This window comes from Phallusia mammillata, chromosome 1, assembly GCF_965637545.1.
Source record: "Phallusia mammillata chromosome 1, kaPhaMamm4.hap1.1, whole genome shotgun sequence".
Classification (NCBI taxonomy): domain Eukaryota; kingdom Metazoa; phylum Chordata; class Ascidiacea; order Phlebobranchia; family Ascidiidae; genus Phallusia; species Phallusia mammillata.
Window position 1 is genome coordinate 12,476,031 of NC_137252.1, and position 19,164 is coordinate 12,495,194.

The following is a 19,164-nucleotide window of genomic DNA, read 5'->3' on the forward strand; positions in this document are numbered from 1 at the left end:
TGAGCACGAATAAGGTAAACGTAAAGTAAGGCTCGAATCATGCACGTTTTATTCAAACCTTTAAGCCCGAACCCAGTCGGACTTGCAGATGAGGTTTCATCGCATGTAAGCCCAAACTATGTCGTTTGCCATAAACAGAAAACGTGGGCTAGAAACAAAGTTTATACCTTCAACATTTGCTCGAATACTTCAAGGCAGTGGACAATAACCGATGGTCGTCCAGATACCACATTATACACGTTGTTTAATGTTTCAAGCTACTTGATTTTTTGCTACAAAACCACTAACCATTTGTAACTGGATATTGTCCCAAAAATTCCACTTAAACAGTCGTAGTGGAGGAGGGAGTAATGTTTTGGACTTGAACTAATGTACACAGTCATCATCGTGTAACATGTGTCTAGTGATAGAACAAATTTTAAGTTGGCCGTTAATAAGGACATTTGCAGATAAATAATAAGAAATGTAGGCTGCTTGCCGATTTGGGTAAAACGGGCTCAACATACAGGGAGAAATATATTTGTGGGTGGAACTGAAGAATCGCAACAAAATTCGCCCGAGGGGTTCGCACAGAATCATAATTGCACAATACATGAACAATACAACATAGAAATGACTGCACATGTAATTCAAGTCAAAAACAAACAAAAATCAAAATATATGTCAAAAAAGGATTGTTTTGAGATCATCCAAATTGCATTTTCCTCAAAATATATAAAAGCCACAATTTCCATCAACGTGTTTTGAAATTCTTTCCAATGTCGAGATGTCAGAACTTTTTTTATAATCCTTGGCTGAGAGCCTACCTGCTATATTGTTTGGCACATTTTACTTACGGTCTTTGTACTCAGACTAAGCAGGTGTGGCCAGCAGAAGCCAAAATTCCAAGAGATTTATATTTGTGGCATCAGAATTCAATAGCAGGCGATTTGACATTGAGTTTGAATTTTCGTGATTCGCCATTCAAATGAAAACTTAAGGTTCGGTTTTTGGTTGCTGGCAGATTTTCCTGAATGGCAAAGTATAGCATTAAAAGTTAAAACCACAGGCAGCTCGATGGTGGAATGTTAACTGTAGCGTTGTCCAATATATTTATGAATTGGCCACTTGCTAGAGATAAAAAACAAACAAACGTAGCCTATAGGTACTTACAAAAAAATATTTCACGACCTGGCGCTGTAAACAGAGCACATTTAAAAGTAGAAAATATAATAAACGTCCCACTTACTACTTCTTGTTCCCGGTTTTTAAAAACAAACAACAAATCTTCTTTGTAATCTGTTTTCCTTTTCAAACTGTCATAACTTCTTCGATCAGAGTCGACGCGTGCAGGCGCCGCTGAGCCGAGTTCTTGCAGCAGACACGCTTTGTGATAGACTGAACCGCAACTGTGTCAACGAATACAAGTTTCGGAATTTTAAACAGGGAAACTTGAAGAACATCTGCAAAGCTTTAATTTTTTTTTTAATCATAGAATCCAGGTTTCGTCTTGGAAATGCTTTAAAGCAGGATTCTGTTTGGCCAATCAACGACAAGCACAATGTTCCCGATCACTGGTCATTGATACATGATTCAGAGCAGATCCCAAAATCAACATGCACTTCACTATGACTTCTAATTGATTGGGTTCAAAACTGGCCGAAACCTGGGGAAACAATTTTACCTGAACACGAGCAGTTTTGGGTCGTCGTTTTTCACCGAACGAACAATAGATCTTCTGCATAAAGTGCACAACTGCGATCTGGGAGCTATTCCGCGTGTTATGTTCTTCCGTAAACTACACAACGATCTGTGTCGTTCTCTGCAAATTAAAACTCACAGTAATCGTAAGAGAATAAAAATACTGTAAACAAAGCTATATTAAAACGGATTTTTTGGCCTTTTCCTGACCTTGCAAGTAAACTTAGTGTGGTATCGAGCAGTGTTCGTTCGTATTGGTAAGTCTCCAACATTCCCAACAACAAGTTTCGTATCTCACCAAACTTACCACTTTTATAGGCAGGATCCTATAATAGACATGTAAAGTTACAACAATACAAGGAAATAAAATAGGGTTTATAAAATCAGTATGTTTATTTAACAGTAGCCCTAGTTGCAAACGTAGCTTTACAAGCGACTTGCCTGGATGATTTTCTGCAAAACAGCTGGTAAGGTCATGTGACCGATCATTGACGTCAGCACGTGGTGAGCCAGTTGCTTGGCAACCGGCGCGTTGTCTTGGTTTTCGGGAGAACGTTGTGGTTGAAGTACGAGATCCAACAGCGAGAACCAGAGTTTCTAAATTATGTTAAAGTAGTTAAAGGCTTAAGTAGGCAAACCTCAGGCTGCGGCCCCGGAGTGTTACCCGGCACACAGAAACAATACATTCTTCTAGGCTGGTGTGTTGGTGTTATTGTTCCTACCATCACCCTTGGATTGGAGCCGCTTATTGCGCAAAGTGCCGCAAACCTCTTTCACTGAACTTCATAAAATTACGTAAACAATGACAAATTTGGGTGCACTGCGCGTACAATATCTTATTGAATTGGGCGTGGAAGATTTTGCCTGGTTTAAACCGGCCAGCTGCTCGGTAAAATAGAAACCTCTTTGACATGATATTAGTGCCCACACAACTAGTGTGCAATTTTTGTTGATGTTAACTTTCGTTGCTAGTCGGAGGAAAGTATGTAAAAAAAAACTTACCTCTCTTTGTTTTTCGAGTAAGCGACTGGAATTTCTTTGTAACAGACGGATGACGTAATCAATCGATGTCGTCAGTTCGCTTTCAAGGTTTTCAGAATCATCTAAACGGAAAAATAAGAATCACCGTTTTTTTCTTATGGTTATCGCGAATGGTTTCACCAAAATTCAAACCTTCAGTTTCCTGCAACTTCTTCAACTTGTCGCGTGACGACGAGATCAGTATATTAAAAGCTGCAGTGACGTCACCACATTCTTCCAGGAGAAAAGCTGTTGCGTCATCAACCCGATACCGTTTTACGATCTATAGGAAAGAATATAAACTTGTCTTGTTTAAATGAAAACAACAAAACGTTATTCTTTAATATTCAGCTAGTCACAGTGGTTCCCAACCAGGGGGAAATTTTGTAATTTGTAGGGGGGAATGTCACAATATTAATCTCTTACTGGTTGTCTGTGCTATGTGTTATTGCTGCATATGCCATATATGAGCAAACTAAATTTGTAGGGGGAATCAGATTTGAGTGCGACGTTTCTTACAGAATAAACCTGTTGTACCAACAAAGCTTCACCGATCTTTTTTTTTTTTTTTTTTTTTTTTTTTTTTTTTTTTTTATTGGCGATAAAACATAGAAATGACAAAATAACAACATAGGAACACACAGTAGCGAACAAACACAAAGGCAATTAACGCAAGTGCGCATTCCACTTTAATTTATACTTAGACAGACTATCATTTTTCGTTGCTATGATTTTTTCGTTACGTTGGCAACGTTTTACTTCATACAAAAACATGTCTACTTTTGGTTTTAGTTTTTGTAGTTTACATCTGTAGATGACAAATCTGGCATTTAAAAGCATGCAATTTACAAGTTTCAAAAAATATTGATCAAATTTTTCATTATGAAGTCCAAACGTCTTTATACCATTATTTAAAATGATTCGGCAGCCTAGAACACTGTCGATCCATGAACTAACATCCTCCCAGTATGCCTGCACATATACACATTCACAAAATAGATGTAACATAGTTTCTTTGCACACGCTGCAAAAAGTGCACTCATCGCCATCAGCAATCCCGAAGCCAAAAAGGGCATCGTTTAGAACAATAGCCCTAAGATTAATCTTAATTTGAAAGGAGCGTAATTTTGTTTCCACTGTGCAATCGTATAGATTTTTGTACATTTCTTCCCATTTTTCAGTGGCGAGCGGTTCCCATTGTAAAATCTCTTCCCATTTATTTTCTTGTTTGGTCGGCCGCTGTACGTTTATTGACGCGAAAAACTGGTATGCATTTTTGCTATTTGGTAATTTGTTGCGTATACCTTCCAATATTTTTTCTATGGAAGTTTGTCTGCAAATTTTACTTGAGGTGTGTGTTTCCCATGTAGTGGGAATAGCCGCGATTAGACACTGGTAGTCAGAATGATTTTTACTGGTGTTTGCCAAATCGTAAATTTCGCAAAGTTTATTGAAAGTTTGATATTCCGATTTGTTGTCAATAATTTGGTGGTATTCAAGTATCCCAGCGTTAACGAAATTCTCGTAGGCGAGTGGTTTTCGTTTGAACAGTACACTTCTATTTAACCACATGCAGTTGTTGTACACAGTGGGCTGCTGCCAAAACTGGGTTACGCAATCTTTCCAAAGGTCGACCGATGACCAAAACGTCCTGAGGGGTGTCAGTTTTTTAACTTGTTTATGGGTTGGTTTTAGATTGGTGGCTGCGATGCATATCATGGTATGTAGAGGAGTAATATTCGTTTCGATGCTTTTCCAAAGCGAGACATAAGCAGTATCGAATAGTTTTCTTATCCAAGAAAAACGTATTGATTTGACGTAGGCTTCCACGTCTATCATATTTATCCCCCCCTCTTCAATTTTACAGCACAGTTTGTTCCTTGCTACTCTCTCCCAGTTTGAGCCCCATAAAAAGGTGAAAAGTTTTCTTTTAATTTCTTTTAAAAACGGTCGAGGTATATTTACAGGCAAAACACTTAGTTTGTAAAGTAGCTTGGGTATCGCCAACGTTTTGATAATAATCACTCGACCCAATAAGGAAAGTGACCTTGCCAACCAAGGTTTTGTTACAGATTGAATTTCCTTACTTACAGATTCAAAGTTTAGTGTAAACAGGTTACCACTACATCTGGAGGTAGGAATTTTAACTCCGAGGTACTTAACGAAAGTTTTAGGCCAGGTTAAACCTTCTGATTTCAGGTAGTATTTAGGGTTTGTCTCTACCTTGCCTATGTGCATTGCACTTGATTTTGTGAGATTTATATTGCAGCCAGTGTGCATACCAAATACATTTGCCTCATCAAATGCTGCGCGAAAGCTGCTTTCCGACCCATCTAGAAAAAGTAAGGCGTCGTCAGCAAATAGCGAAATTTTTACTTCCTGTTTTCCTATACTGATTCCTTTTACGTTTTTGTTCCCTTTAATTGCCAAGGCTAGAAATTCTATTGCGAGTACGAAAAGCGAAGGGGACAACGGGTCACCTTGACGAACACCCCTTTCAACCCTGACAGGATTTGACATGTGATTATTGTTTATAATCAAGCACTTCGAGTCCGCATAAAACGTTTTTATCCACCTGCACAAGTCGTTTCCAAAACCAAATTTTGAGCACGCTGCATTAAGAAAGTCCCAATTCACAGAGTCGAACGCTTTACAAATATCTAAAAACAAAAAGGCCCCCGACGTTCCTTGCTCGGCAACGTGATCCCAAATATTAAAAAGCGTTCTTATGTTATCTCCTATGTATCTGCCCCTGACAAAGCCAGTCTGTTCGGGGGCGATGATTGTCGGAAGCAAATTTTTGATACGGCTATTGATCGCTTTGGCTGCTATCTTATAGTCAGCGTTCAGTAAGGTTATCGGACGATAGTTTTCCGCGTATAGAGGATCTTTCTCTTGTTTAGGAATTAAGGTTACTACACCCCAAGCCATTTGTCCACCAAAAGAACCTGTCTCGAATGCGTTGTTAAGTGCGTTCACCAGTAAGTGTTTTAATTCTTTCCAGAACGTTTTGTAAAATTCCGCTGGTAAACCGTCTAGTCCCGGGGATTTGTTATTTTTCATTGTCCTAAGGGCTTCTAAGCATTGCTCGGCGGTCAATTTTCCCTCACACATACGCGCTTTTTCCTCGTCCAGTGTTGGGCACGCTATGTTGTTAATATAATCGTATATTTTGCTGGTGGTGCACAACGGGTCTTTGCTCGCGCTGTACAACGTTGTAAAATACTCTTGAAGAGTGCGTAAAATTGTATTTTGGTCCGTTTCTATCTTCGAAGTTGAGTTTAATCGTGTAATGACTTTCTTTTCCATTCTCCGTTTTTCGAGGTTTAGAAAGTATGCATTATTTTTACCTCCATATTCAGCCCATCGCGCTCTACTTCGTATTATTGCGCTTTTGGTATGCCTTTCAATAATATCATCATATTTTTCTTGTGTAGCTGCGATTTCGGTGGTTGTGCGCTCATCATGGGGTTGAGGTAGTTTTCGCATTTCATTAAGTATATTTTCCAGCTCTGCCTGTTTTGCTTTAGCTTTTCGTTTCTTTTCGCTTGCATATTTTATAATGCAACCGCGAAGATTGCATTTTAGTGCTTCCCACAGGATTTGCGGAGATACTTCCCCGTTATCATTATTTTTGATGAATTCAGCGATCCATTTTTTGGTATTTTCTACAAATTTCCGGTCTTCTAATAAGGATGTATTGAATTTCCAGTAGCCTCTACCCCTGGGTATTTTATCAAGGTTGAGTGTAAGTCTAACAATACTGTGGTCCGATTGCGTGCTTGGGTCAATTTGAATATGGGTTGTCTTGTTTAGTAGTTCGTTTGTGACAAGCACAAAATCGAGCCTACTAGCCGTGTGCGGGTTAGTTTGTGTACGCGTGTAATGTTTCGCCTTGGGATGTTTGATACGAAATACGTCATATAATTCAAGGTTTTCCATAGCTTGTAAGATGGTAGTTTTTGCGCGTTGGTTAGTGTGCATTGCTCTACCTCCTGTCTTGTCTAGCTCATCATTGAGTACGCAGTTAAAGTCACCAACTAAAACCATATTTTCGGTTCCGCTTTTAGCGCTTTTATCAGCAACAACCCGAAAGACGTTTTCGTAGAACTGCGGGTTGTCCTGGTTGGGCCCATAGAGATTGCACAGCGTTATGCGCTGCTGGTCATTTATTTCAAGCTCAATGATTATATAACGCCCGTGGTTATCAACAGTCACGTCGTGTTTCAGGTAGGAAAGGTTTTTGGAAAACAAAACCGCCACTCCTTTACTTTTTGTTGTGCCATGCGAAACTACAATTTCCCCGCCCCATTCTAACTCCCATTGCTTGAGATTTGATGCAGATGAGTGCGTTTCTTGTAGACACATTATATCGAACTTTTTTTGTCTTAAAAAATGAAAGACGCTTCGCCGTTTCCTAGTGTTTCGCAACCCTGCTACGTTGTAGGTTATTACAGTGAGTGGCATTTAAATACGTTCTACACCAATGTCTATATCATATTCATATTCAAAGCCACAATCGCACAAGTACGGGTTGTTAGGTCCCATTAACTGAGATGTTATTTTCCCGCAGCTACAGTGGACAAGCGTATATTTGCATGCATTATTCACACAGTTAGTAGTCATTGTCCGTTTTGGTATAGCATTAACAGTTTTACAAATGCAAAACATTGAATACCTTCTGCATTCCACGCATTCGAAAGTTTTTTCATCTGTTTGGTACTCCGGCTGAAACTTGTGGCAGCACGGCATCCTTCTCATGGGTTGGTGGCATGTGACACAATTAGTTTTCACCTCCTTATCCGGGACCAAAAATTTATCAATTTCGTTGCAGCACGATGAAGCGATGTTGAACTCTGATGAACATTTCCAGCAGAAGAATGTTGAATTTTTTTCTGTTACGTAGCTCTCTTCTTTACATTTCGGGCAGGTAATTGGTATTTTTAGTTCACTTAGACTTATCGATTTCGCTTGATGTAAGTTTCCTTCGGTTGGGCTTCGTTGGTGCCGTTTCCTTGATGACCTATTTTTAGTTTCCAAGAGCGATCCGTTAATTAGCTGTTCATCAGGCAAGTTAGTTTCGGGTTTTCTTATCTCCTTTTCTGCTGTTTCGCTTGGGGTGTGGACGGTTTCCAAATCTATTGTTGTCCCGTTCGAGTCAACAGTGCCCTTATCTTCTCCCGCGCCGTCCAAGTTGTTTCGTTTCTTATCAGAAGCGGTGCAATCCTTGCCTTCTTGGTTCACCTTTTTGGTTGTTTCTGAAAGCTTTGGGTAGTCTTGTATTCTTTTTGGGCAGTCTTGCTGTTTATGTCCAGCTTCTGAGCAATATTTGCAGGTTATTTGCTGGCCGTTATATGTACAATAAAACTCATAACCATGTAATGTCACGTAACTAGGTATTGGATTTTTTTCCACGTCAGCTTTGTCTAGCGTAACAATTCTCATTCCAGTTAGTAAACCATTCTTATCTTTTCGGTGCTGGATATTCTTCACTTCTCCGAATCTTTTTTGAAATTCTGTTTTGATTTCCTCGTTGGGGAAAGGTATAGGCACCCATCCTACAGCCACATTAAGCTTATCAGATTCGTAGAGTCGAACGGAATAAATTGTTTCTACCTGAACCAGTTTTTCAAACAATTCTAAAACATCTTTTCTTGTAGTGCATGTTATGTCAACTAGGTTTCCTTTTCTTTCTGAGATTCCAATCAGTTTTTTGACAGAGAAACTCTCTTTTTCTATGATATTCAAAATATCATCTCTTTTACTTTGATTTCTCGTTTTAAAACTTAGACAGGTGGGCCTCTTTAAATAGCCCCCACCCTTTTGTTGCGTGACTTGCGCAAAACTTGGACCTTTATCCATTACTTGATTGCGTCCGCTCGCTACGAGCGCCAACATAGAATCAAAGCTTCACCGATCTACAGCACATTACCCACCTCTAAAGCTCTAGGGCGCCTCACAGTGTCGCAATCTTGTACAAACGGAAGAACTTCGTCGCGTTTGAACTGGCACATAAGAGAAAGATAAAGTTCGCATGTTTCCGGGTCGGTAGGATGCGAGAGAACCGGATCCTCATTTTCTCCTTGAAGGTTACAAACCAGATATATTTTTGCATTCTTACAGCAAATCAAGTAATATCATTAAACAGAAGGGATTTTTTCAACATACCAAAGTAGGAATCCATGATAAAATCGTTGCTCTCTTGTTTGACGGGCCGAAACAGACCTTGCAGGAAAGTGAAAAGTACAAAAGGCTCGTCCTGAACAAATAAGATTTGAAAGAGTGGCGGTCGATTTGCAACTGAAAATAGGGGTTATTGAAACTTACGTTTAGTTTCTCTGCGATAGTTTGTACAGTCCCTTGCAGAACGGTTGTAAAAAGCTGGGCAGATTTTGGGCCATCAATAGCAACTAGCTCCTAATAAATATTAAATTTTTGAAGAAAGTACAGTATTGAAAATGAGTATTCAAATCAGTTATCATTTATGGACAATCAGGTTAAAGAAAACAAGCAAGAACCTTGATATGTTCGATCACAGTATTTTTAAGTCGATTCTTCTCTGCGTCGCTGTTTGCTGAATCGTCAAGAGTTTCTTTGATGTAAGTAAAAACATTGTCCTGGAAAATTGATGTATTACCAGAATTGTATTTGTCGTTAGTAATTTTTCTGTGCTGTCTTTTTTATGGTCGAGAGCAATCAAAATTATGTGCTTGCAAATATTCACGGACAAAATAAAAGCAGATAACAAAACCTGAAATACCCCAGGGTATTTTAAAGAAAAACGTACCTTTTGGGCTGGGTCTTTCAGATGAGTAACAAACACCAGTTCATATCTTCTCTTCTGTGTATGAAGCAACCTGAGAACCCGATAAAATGATGCCCGCTCAGCCAAGTACACCATCCGCGTGGTGTCGTTGTTATCCAACATCCCACAATTGAGCAATTCCACTAAAGCCTGCACGAAAAACGATTCGACTGTAAAAGATTAAATAGTATTTGGAGAAGAGATAAGTTGTGTAATGACATACAAAAAGGGTTTGGGGTCAAAGTAACGAAAACGGGCTTGATTCGGGCCTTGCACTTTGTGTCAGTATTTTTTTTTTTAATAATAATAACTAGGTAATTACCCACTTGCTGGACCTAACCTAATGTCAAACAGCCCTAAAACGCCTTGTACAAGAACAATTGTCTATAGTGTATTGTGTTATGGACTTCCTGAGGCTTCAGTGTATATTGTCAATCAAACTTGCGGGCCTAAACGTGCCTCTTAAAACGATTCGGGTTCGGGCCGGGTTTCGGGCTTGTACTTTCGGGTTCGGGCCGGGTTTGGGCTCCAATTTTGGGCCCATTTACAATGATGCTGTACGTCAAAGGAGGTAATCAAGCTTTGTGAAGGATGGTGTGACAACGAGCTTCAGAATGTACGCAACTTTATTTAGTGACCTGTTGTCTTTCTTCGTGGTCCGTCGCTTGTTCACCAGGTGTGGTTAAATATTCGACAACCTGGTTCTTCAAAGTCTCGGATAGTCTCAACTTCGAGTCGTGACGCGCCGATTGACGTGCAAGAAATGTAAACAGCGTTCCTACCTGGTCAGGCTAAAACACAAATCGCACTACAAGGTGACTTCACTGCATGGAAATAGTCTCCAATCGATCATTACATCTAAATGCATGCGAAATTTTGTAGCCACTTTGTAGCCACCATTGTCTAAATGAGGTATTTTTTTCTAAATGGACAATGTTGTACACATATTTTTACCGTAAATCCTTCCTCTTCCAGCATAATGCGTAAAAGAACGTCGACAAAATTCTGGATCTTCGAGAATCCATCGGCTTTTCCATAATCAGGTTCAGAAAATGACTGTGTTGCAATTGTATCATTTGAGGTATGCAAGTTATTTTTTTTACAGTTGTTACCCCAAAAACAAAACAAAACAAAATGTCAAAAAATTAACATTTTTTCGTCATTTTTTTCGTCATGTAAATCATGCTAAATTATAAAACCTCGCCAGTATGTGTTGTTGTAGGAACAACGAAAGAATGTTCTAAAATTCTTTGGAACTTACTAGTGAAAGAACGTTTAAAAATTCTTTTGTGGAAAATCGCAGAAGGATACGCATAACTGGATACAACCCCTGTAAATCGTGTTCACGCATGGTTGGCTTTACAAGACTGTCAAACATCTATGCAGCAAAAAAATATTTTCAGAGGTTTAAATCCTAAGTGGTTTTTGGTTATCCACAGCAAGGTAGGTGTTATTACCTGTTGTTTAACTAGTGCAGATGTTTCAGGGTCAATGGTCCCACGAGGATATGCGACTCCAGCCAAACCACAGCTCACATACACCAGCAACTTGTTGCCAAGATTCGTCATTTTATCTAGAAAATTTACACAAGAATTTAAATTAGCTGGGCTACAAGGGTCAGAAACTAAATTTAGGGTTAGGAACTTAGTTTAAATGTTTTTTGAATATAAAACCTCATCCTAACCCAATAACCTTAACCATAAGCGTTTGTGTCGAATTTCCTTTTCAATATTCGACAGTGCGCTTTGCGCCACCCATCAGTGTTTAGCAAATGTTGTCTGATGTGAGTTCTTGTGTTGGTATATTTTCCGAATGAAAGATTTTGACATTTTAATAACATGGTTGTTATTTTGACGGTTTTTCAATTGTTAAGTGAGTGTTTCTTTAAATGTGCGTAATTTTATTTTTTAGGTGTTGATATTCAACGTCACTTTGTTCATTTATTAAAGCCAATAAACTGATAAGAAATGATAACACAAAAAAACTTACAAATGCATATATGTCAGTAAACAAAAGTTGTGAATATCCAAATGTTAAAAACCCAAAAATGTAATGTTTAATACATCTGTTTTTGAAAAAGAACTTGAAAGAGCAAAAACATAAAACGTTTTCAGATACTTTTAGCTTTTTACGTACCACTAATACTTGCAGTGGAATCTATAGCTGATTGCAGTAAAGTCAAAAGTTCACACAATGGACCAACATAATCCTTCATTCCACGATTGTGAATGCTGATTATTGCATCATAGAGGCCGTGTGCCCAACATAGATGTAATACCTAATACGAATGTAGATCTAAATACTTCATCAACAAATTTTAACATCTTTCTCTCATACATACACTAATTTCTACCAATTAGCAAACTTAGCATTTGAAAAATAAATTTTAACTTTGATGCAAAATGTTAATAAACCTGATTGAGATCGATGTTTTCCAAGTCAAGGTGGATTATGCAGTTTTCAACACTGGTCAACATGTCTAAAAAGAAAAACACTATTGGGCAAAAATGCTGAATGTTCGGTTTTGGTCCCAACCTAGTTGAGCTGATTCGGTACATCACCAGTAATTACCAAACTTTTAACGAAAAATGTAATAACTATTTGAACCAAATGACACAACTTCAGTGTAGCAGTTGACAACAAACAAAGTTGCAAATTTTACTTTTGGCTTGATAGTGTTCCACAAAATCCTTCATCACTTGTGGGCTCATTGACTTCAGTTGGTCATTAAGTATATATGGCTCCAGGCATTCAAGAAAGGCACCATGTGCAATACAATCAGCCCGAAAGCGATCGTAGATTCTAAAAACATTTTGACAGTGTTTGAAAATATGTAATTGTAAAATCAAAGTGCAAGAGAGAAAATCATAAATTGTTTTGGCTCACCTGCCAAACAGTACATCAACACGATTGATCAACAAGCAATGGTCAACACAAATCGGAACCACATTTCGATAAAAGTTGATCAAAATCTTAAAATATATAAAGTTAAAACATACTATAACTGGAAAAATATATGAAATTGAAAACAGGTATAACCACGAAACATAAATATACCTGCAGTTTTCCACTGTCTGGGCAAAGTTTTGTCATTGACAAATCAACATATTCAACAAGAATGTCCTGCATCTGCAATGAAATAGATTGGATGTTGATGATACAGTGCTAGGGAATTAATAATATCAATGCATGTTTTTGTAATTTTAATCCTCATAAAGGTGGGCCTACATGATGTCCAATGACAAAACTATGGCAGTCTTCCAAAAAAGCAGCAAGCAATGATGAAATACTAAAAGAATCGTGACTGCAATGAGACAAAGATGGAAAAATATACAACTAGAATTTGATGTTTTATCCCTAATTTTTACCACTTCTGCAATCATGTTTTTTCTTTCAACTTGTCCTGCAGGAAGACCTAAAACAAATAAATTTGCATAAAATAGAGTCAAAAACTATAAATATGAAAATTCACTTCTCATGGTAAGTATAACTCACCAACTACAGCCTTTGCACTTCCATCATAAAAAGTAAGAGCAAGTTTCAAGGCTTCCTTGTGGCCAACAGATCGGGCAATATCTATTCTCTGTTGCCAGGAATTTATGGTTGCCACAGTTACTGTTTCCATTCCAAGAAAATAAATTTTGCCACCATACTGCACCACTGAATGGTAACATGCATGCTCTCCAACAGTGGCCTAAACATAGATATCAAGTGAATATTCTAAACTAGAAAACAATACAAAGCATTATCTTGTGCTAACTTTAATGTTAAGGTTTTTACTTTAGAAAAAGGGTTGGGTTGATTAGTTTCCAAAGATAAAAGCTTACAATAAAGATCTAAAATGGTCTTGTCAAATCAAATACTCAAACCATTGCCGCTTGGTGATTGATTATCTAGATACCATGCATACTTACCAATGCAACACTGACATTACCACCAGTAGCGATGGATTTGAAGGCTGCACTGTTGTATACAAGTTGGACTTGATTGAGAGGTGTGATTTGCAAACCAGTTTGTGAATCAGTGTCCACAACATGGGATCTCTCACTTATATCCACAAGTAGAATGGTGCGTGAATTCAACCACTAAACAACAAAAATTATTAAACCTCATAGCTAAGAATGGGCTGACCTACATTTGGGACTCCAAAGTTTTTTGCCAGTTTTTTTGTACAAGAACACCTATTCAATAACATATACTGAAGGTATTGTCCAAAATGTCAAGCATGTACATGCAAACTTAGACATAACTGTAGATAATATATGGTCTATTAAGCACTTGTATTGGTTTTAGTGTTTCACTTGGCTTTGTTATTTTTATCAAGTGACGAAGTAGCATTATACTTACAGCCATGTTTATCAGCTTATATGTCAGGTTCATGGTTCGAAGATGTACAAAATTAACAGTGTCCCAGCCTTCACATTTCACCTGAAAAAAGATAGAAAATGTGTTAAATTCGTTCGTTCCTAATAGACAGCCCCACAACTTCCCAACTGGACAATTACCCTTACACACAATCCAAATGGCTAAAGCTGTTATTGAAGAGCTAAACTTGCGTCCTAACAATATTCAACTATTACCATCTTTACTCATACTTTACCTGAAAAAAGTAGATGACATCACCACGACCAAATGTGAGTATAGGGTCTATAGATCTAAATGTGTCGCCATGAAATACTGCCAGTTGCCATGCCAACAAGGGTGCACAAGATGGGTTGGACTAAAATAATACAACATTGGGTCATAGTAAAATAATTAGTGGTAATTTGCAAATGTTTATCAAATACTTTATTTAAATTTTCTCTTTACTAGGTGTGAAAACATTTGTACACATATTGTATTTATAGCATGAGTATTCATTAACATTCATGTTTGTACATATCTTTCAATTACTTACTGCAAGTCGGTGAGCAAACAAAACTTTTATCTGAGGTCTCAAAACCACAACAAGAACCTGTTGAAAAATTGTACCAAATTATTGCTGGTTAATTTGAATGTAATCCTAAAAACTGGGGATGTGCCAAAACTATAAATGTTCTGTTTGGTCGAGCACCGAGCATCTCACGTTAATACTCGGTGCTCGGCCGAGCACGCTCGGTGCATTATGACGTCACAGAAAATCCCCTTTCTACGTTTAGCTCTACATTCTACAAGGTCTCTTACGTCACCGGCGGTGTTTTATTAAGCTGTACATGCCCATAAAGTACGCGTTTTTCCACCATCTAGTTTCTAGTGCATCATTCGTTTTTGTTCATAGACACCCTTTAGAACACTAGTTACATATGTTAGCAAGGCATGAATATGCAAATTTAACGCTCGGGTCAGTTTGTGCAACTGCTCGGCCGAGCACCGAGCATCAAAAACAGCGACTCATCCCTACTAAAAACGGCTTGTTTTATCTTGTTATGAAAGGCCTTTTAATATTTCTACTTCACCAGTCTTGCTACTTCGCCACATTTTGTATTAACAAACACTTCACTGGTAATTCAATGCATGTATTATGTTGTTTAAATACCTTAGACAAGGTTCCCATGGCAAGTATATGTCGATCTCTAAGAGGATGATCAGCGATACTTTTTGTCAGATGCAGTCCCTCAATAATACAAACTTCCCCTCGACTGGAAGTTACAAACACTATTAACACTTTGCAAAACATGATGATGAGTTAGGAGCATTCATAAAATATATTGCTTTGACATGTTGCATACATTTTTTTAAGATTAAGCAACACCTGTCCAAGCTACTGTAGCACACACACGCACGCACGCACGCACAAATATTTGCTTCGGACAGAACAAAAGTGGCAAAAAGTTCCGCCAGTTTACATATATCTTTTTCGCTATCACGTGGTGATTACATTTTTCGGCATGTGTGAGTGCATGCCTGTACCCCGACCGCGGCAGATCAATTAGCCAGTGATATACAACTAAGTACAACACTAGACTTAAGTACTCGGTAATCGTACCCGGTACTCGGTATCGAAGGTATATACATGTGGTACTCGTACTCGGTATCGGTACTCGCTTCAAAACCTGGTATCGTCCCATCACTAAAGTTTATGCTACTGAAGTAGACATTTTCTTACCTTCCAGAAAACAGGCACCTTGATTCACATGATCTCACACCCATAACACGTCTAAAAACAGATAACAGACAATAATACACTTAAAATACAAAGGAAAGTTGTCAACTTTCTTACTTGAAGTTGAGTTCAAAAACAGATCCACCACTGTCATTGCAGACAGCTATAGTTGGGTCATCTGTAAACTAAAGAGCATAATTTAAATAAAACGGAAAGAAAAAATGAAGTACTGATTGGCTGATTAGAATGCACTTCAGACTTTTCAAATGTTTGTTTGAAATAAAATTATCTTTTGATATCATAGGTTGACAATACAGTAGTATTTGTGTTGCTTGGCTAGATATGACAACAACAAAGTGATGCATACACTGCTAAAAAAATCTTATTTCCTTTGAATTTGTATCACAATCCTGTATGTTAGAGTAGTGTTCATAAGCCAAATTTGCCATGGTGCAGTTTTCTAGTGCCTTAAAATACCAGGTGGAAATAGGGCCCATATGGCCAAAACATCAAGACAGTATAATCAACCATATTAAGCCAAATTCAATCTGGGCTAGCCAACCAAGAAACAGGATATATATAGACAATTAGTCAAAAAAAACTCTATTTGTCAAGCACAACATTCTGTTTTAGTAACCAGTGAAGTCAGTTGTAAAATTTGTAGTAAGTAGTAAATAGTAAGCACCTTAACATGAAGAACAGCAGACCCAGGTGGGTGAGCATCAGATATGGTTCGAAGAAGTTTTCCAGAAGTAACATCATACATTAAAATCTACACAAAACAATAAAACAAAAGCTGTTGCATTTTAAATTATTATTTTTTTCTGAGAATGTGAACTTAAAATCTACAATTTGTTATGATTGTCTTTTTCCAATATGTTGATGTCATTTTTTCAACAGAAAAAGTCTTTTTTACTTTTTTTCAATAGTTTTTAATGTTGTACAGTCACAACTTAAACTTCCAGTACATTATTACTTTACAAGCTGACCTGTCCTTTTGCATATCCAACAAGTAGTCTTGAGCAATCCATATTGAATGTCAATGCTGTTACAGAACCATACTTGGCACCAATATGAGCATTTCCAAGACAATACTGCATAGCTTGTGAAGCATCTAAACAATACATTTTTCAATCATCAATTCTCACATGTTTTGCATGTTAAAATTGTTTGCCCTACTTTAAGGTTGCAGTTTTTGCAGAATATTACACTACCACAGTAATACATACACTATTTAACAGGTACAAGACCACAAGTTAGTAGCAGAACTGATATTATAATTATTGATGCCTGAATTCAGAATCTGTGTTTTAGCAACTACTTTTTAGCTTTCAAAAATAGTTACTTACTAAAAACTAACACCAAGCCATGTGCTGTCCCAACAGCAATCATTGAGGACACAGCCTGTAATAAAACATAAAAATGTACAAAAAATACAATAACTGCTGTCAATTTTAGGGCAAAAAAACATATTTGTTAAATATTTACCAAAGTAGTTGGCCTTCCTGCATTTACTCTGTCCATTGCTGATAACATTTGCCTTGACAGGCTCTGCAACTTATTGACTGAAAGAACACAGCCATGTTTTTCTTCATTGTCTTTGTCTCTATAATAACAAAAATGCATTTAATACCACAACTTTAAGAATGATTTTGCAGCAACCAAAAGGAAACATATCAACAGTAACTAACAAAATTGCCAAATAGAAAATAGTGCAAGAAACATTTTTTGATTAAGTTTGTTAGTTTTGCAGTCAAATGTTCTTGCCCTGGACAAACCTAGTCTTTTTGCTGTCACTGCTAGCAATTGATGTAGTTTCCCATGACTTCAGAACTTCTAATTCTGATTTGTGTTTGTTTACAAATCCTCCCACTTCCAAATCTAAAAAAGTCCAGTAAAGTTTGAAAATAATTGTCAACTATCAATAACAGGTTGTTTCTCAAGAAATTAAAAACATTTTCTCTTCATCATAACTTTTTTACCAGCAAATTTTCGTAAACGTGTACTGTACTATTTTCTACTTTTACACTTTATTGTTGCATGCAATGGGTAAGGTATTTCTGTGCACCACTATAAATTTATGGATTAGTTGCATAGGAACAAGTAGGGGTGCATGTCTCAGATTGGGCAAAGGGCGAAATATTTAAAGGATAAAATGTTACATCTATTTGGACCACTATATTTTCTTCATAAGACTTAAAAAAACAAGTGTAGAAAAACTGAATTTAGAATCAATCGAATGAGCGGTATCTGACCCTCTGACAGGCAACATACTCAATGACGATCACTGATTTTTTCCCAAGTACAACTCTAAATATGGAAACAGGTTTCCAAAGAAACAGAATCAGTCAATAATGCTTAAAAAAAATGGCGTTGTTACTTGCTAGACCGACATACACACAGTCAGAGCTTCTCCAATTGTAAAGTGGTTTAGGTTGTGTGTCATTGGTTTTAACTTGTTGTTGTTTTATCTTCATTTTATTGTTGTTTTATTGCTTGCTTTTACAGAAACTGATGATGCCAAGATGCGAAATATATATTTTCTTAAGCATTATCGACTGATTCTGTTTCTTTGTAAACCTGTTTCCATATTTAGAGCAGTAGAATTGACAATTGTTTTGCTTTTGCTAATACATACCTTTCAAAAGGGAACTGCTACCTGACACAGATTCGTCAAGAGATATTAGAGGGTCATCGTCAGAATCAGACTGCACAAAAAGTACAATCATTACACAGAAGCTGGAGAAAATAGCAACACAACAACTTGTTTTTATTTTTTCCGCAAACTTTACACTTTGCAAAAACAATTCAGCATTAACACACTTTGCAAGTTTAGATAAAGTTGCACACAAAAAAGCAGTGCTTCGTGCATAAATTTAGTGATACATTCTCACTGTTTAAACTTTTAATTCAAAAACAGAATAAACAACCATAACCTGATTACCTCATCCAAAATACTTTCTAGGGTTGGCAGTTGAACTTCCGGAATATCAAATTCGTTTGCATCCAACTAAAACATTTAAGTCAATCAGCTAAAGCAAACTATATGTTAGATATTTACAAAGTGCACTAAATTCGGTTTCATATGAAACACACTTATAGATTGCAATTACATAGATTAAATTTTTTGTTTGCAACAGCAACAACGTATATATAAACAACGTACCTCTTCCAATTCCTCCCCAGTTAAGTCCATCTTGTTTTTTGCATCGATGTTACTGATGTAGCCTTTTTTAACTGTTTATCTTTTTGTGTTGACTGTTGAATTCACCAATAAATTGTTTCAATTTCATGCGATGTGTATTGTGTATTGTCTTGTGTCATGCTGTATCGTGCTCATCCGTTGCATCAGAAGACATTTTTATTTAAGATGCAAAGATTTAAACGGTTCTTACTCTTTTACAAGGACATTTTAGGCAAAAAAAGAAATGAAGAAACAAATCGAATTTTTTAAATTATTTTCAGCTGTTTTCAGAATTTGCGAGTTGTTTAATTGATTTGCTTCGCTGACCACTGTTTTGACTTATAGGTGAAAGGTTAATCAGCTGTTTTGGGTCAAAGGTTGTTGGTTAAGCAT

General features: G+C 37.2%; 2 protein-coding genes across 5 annotated transcripts; both read right to left on the reverse strand.

Annotated features, from left to right (window-relative positions):
* Positions 1-497: 497 nt before the first annotated feature.
* On the reverse strand, positions 498-19,013 carry LOC145213041 (vacuolar protein sorting-associated protein 8 homolog). 3 transcript variants are annotated; one of them, XM_080082354.1, is made up of 38 exons: positions 18,754-19,013; positions 18,532-18,619; positions 18,226-18,326; positions 17,366-17,468; positions 17,076-17,193; positions 16,937-16,991; positions 16,577-16,701; positions 16,273-16,359; positions 15,705-15,772; positions 15,591-15,641; positions 15,021-15,123; positions 14,403-14,459; positions 14,106-14,225; positions 13,853-13,933; positions 13,420-13,590; positions 13,001-13,199; positions 12,874-12,920; positions 12,563-12,634; positions 12,392-12,477; positions 12,168-12,307; positions 11,920-11,984; positions 11,642-11,783; positions 10,963-11,078; positions 10,767-10,883; positions 10,460-10,561; positions 10,144-10,296; positions 9,488-9,655; positions 9,219-9,317; positions 9,028-9,117; positions 8,869-8,959; positions 8,637-8,782; positions 2,854-2,983; positions 2,683-2,783; positions 2,122-2,277; positions 1,891-2,006; positions 1,664-1,801; positions 1,229-1,388; positions 498-1,009 (listed from the first exon to the last, which is right to left on the reverse strand). In XM_080082354.1, exons 2-38 carry the CDS (start codon positions 18,534-18,536, stop codon positions 908-910), a joined length of 3,981 nt encoding a protein of 1,326 aa, XP_079938480.1. In that variant the 5' UTR covers positions 18,537-18,619; positions 18,754-19,013; the 3' UTR covers positions 498-907. The 3 variants fall into 3 exon arrangements, with proteins under 3 accessions (XP_079938480.1, XP_079937744.1, XP_079939191.1); XM_080081618.1 differs by having other exon boundaries at positions 18,226-18,295; positions 18,532-18,597; positions 18,754-19,012; XM_080083065.1 differs by lacking the exons at positions 498-1,009; positions 1,229-1,388; positions 1,891-2,006 and having other exon boundaries at positions 1,718-1,801; positions 18,226-18,295; positions 18,532-18,597; positions 18,754-19,012.
* On the reverse strand, positions 3,562-8,628 carry LOC145215100 (uncharacterized). Of its 2 annotated transcripts, none has more exons than XM_080084085.1 (2): positions 7,379-8,628; positions 3,562-3,672 (listed from the first exon to the last, which is right to left on the reverse strand). In XM_080084085.1, the coding sequence occupies exons 1-2, from the start codon at positions 8,596-8,598 to the stop codon at positions 3,630-3,632; spliced, it is 1,263 nt and encodes a 420-aa protein (XP_079940211.1). In that variant the 5' UTR covers positions 8,599-8,628; the 3' UTR covers positions 3,562-3,629. The 2 variants fall into 2 exon arrangements, with proteins under 2 accessions (XP_079940211.1, XP_079940609.1); XM_080084483.1 differs by lacking the exon at positions 3,562-3,672 and adding an exon at positions 4,940-5,033.
* Positions 19,014-19,164: the final 151 nt, after the last annotated feature.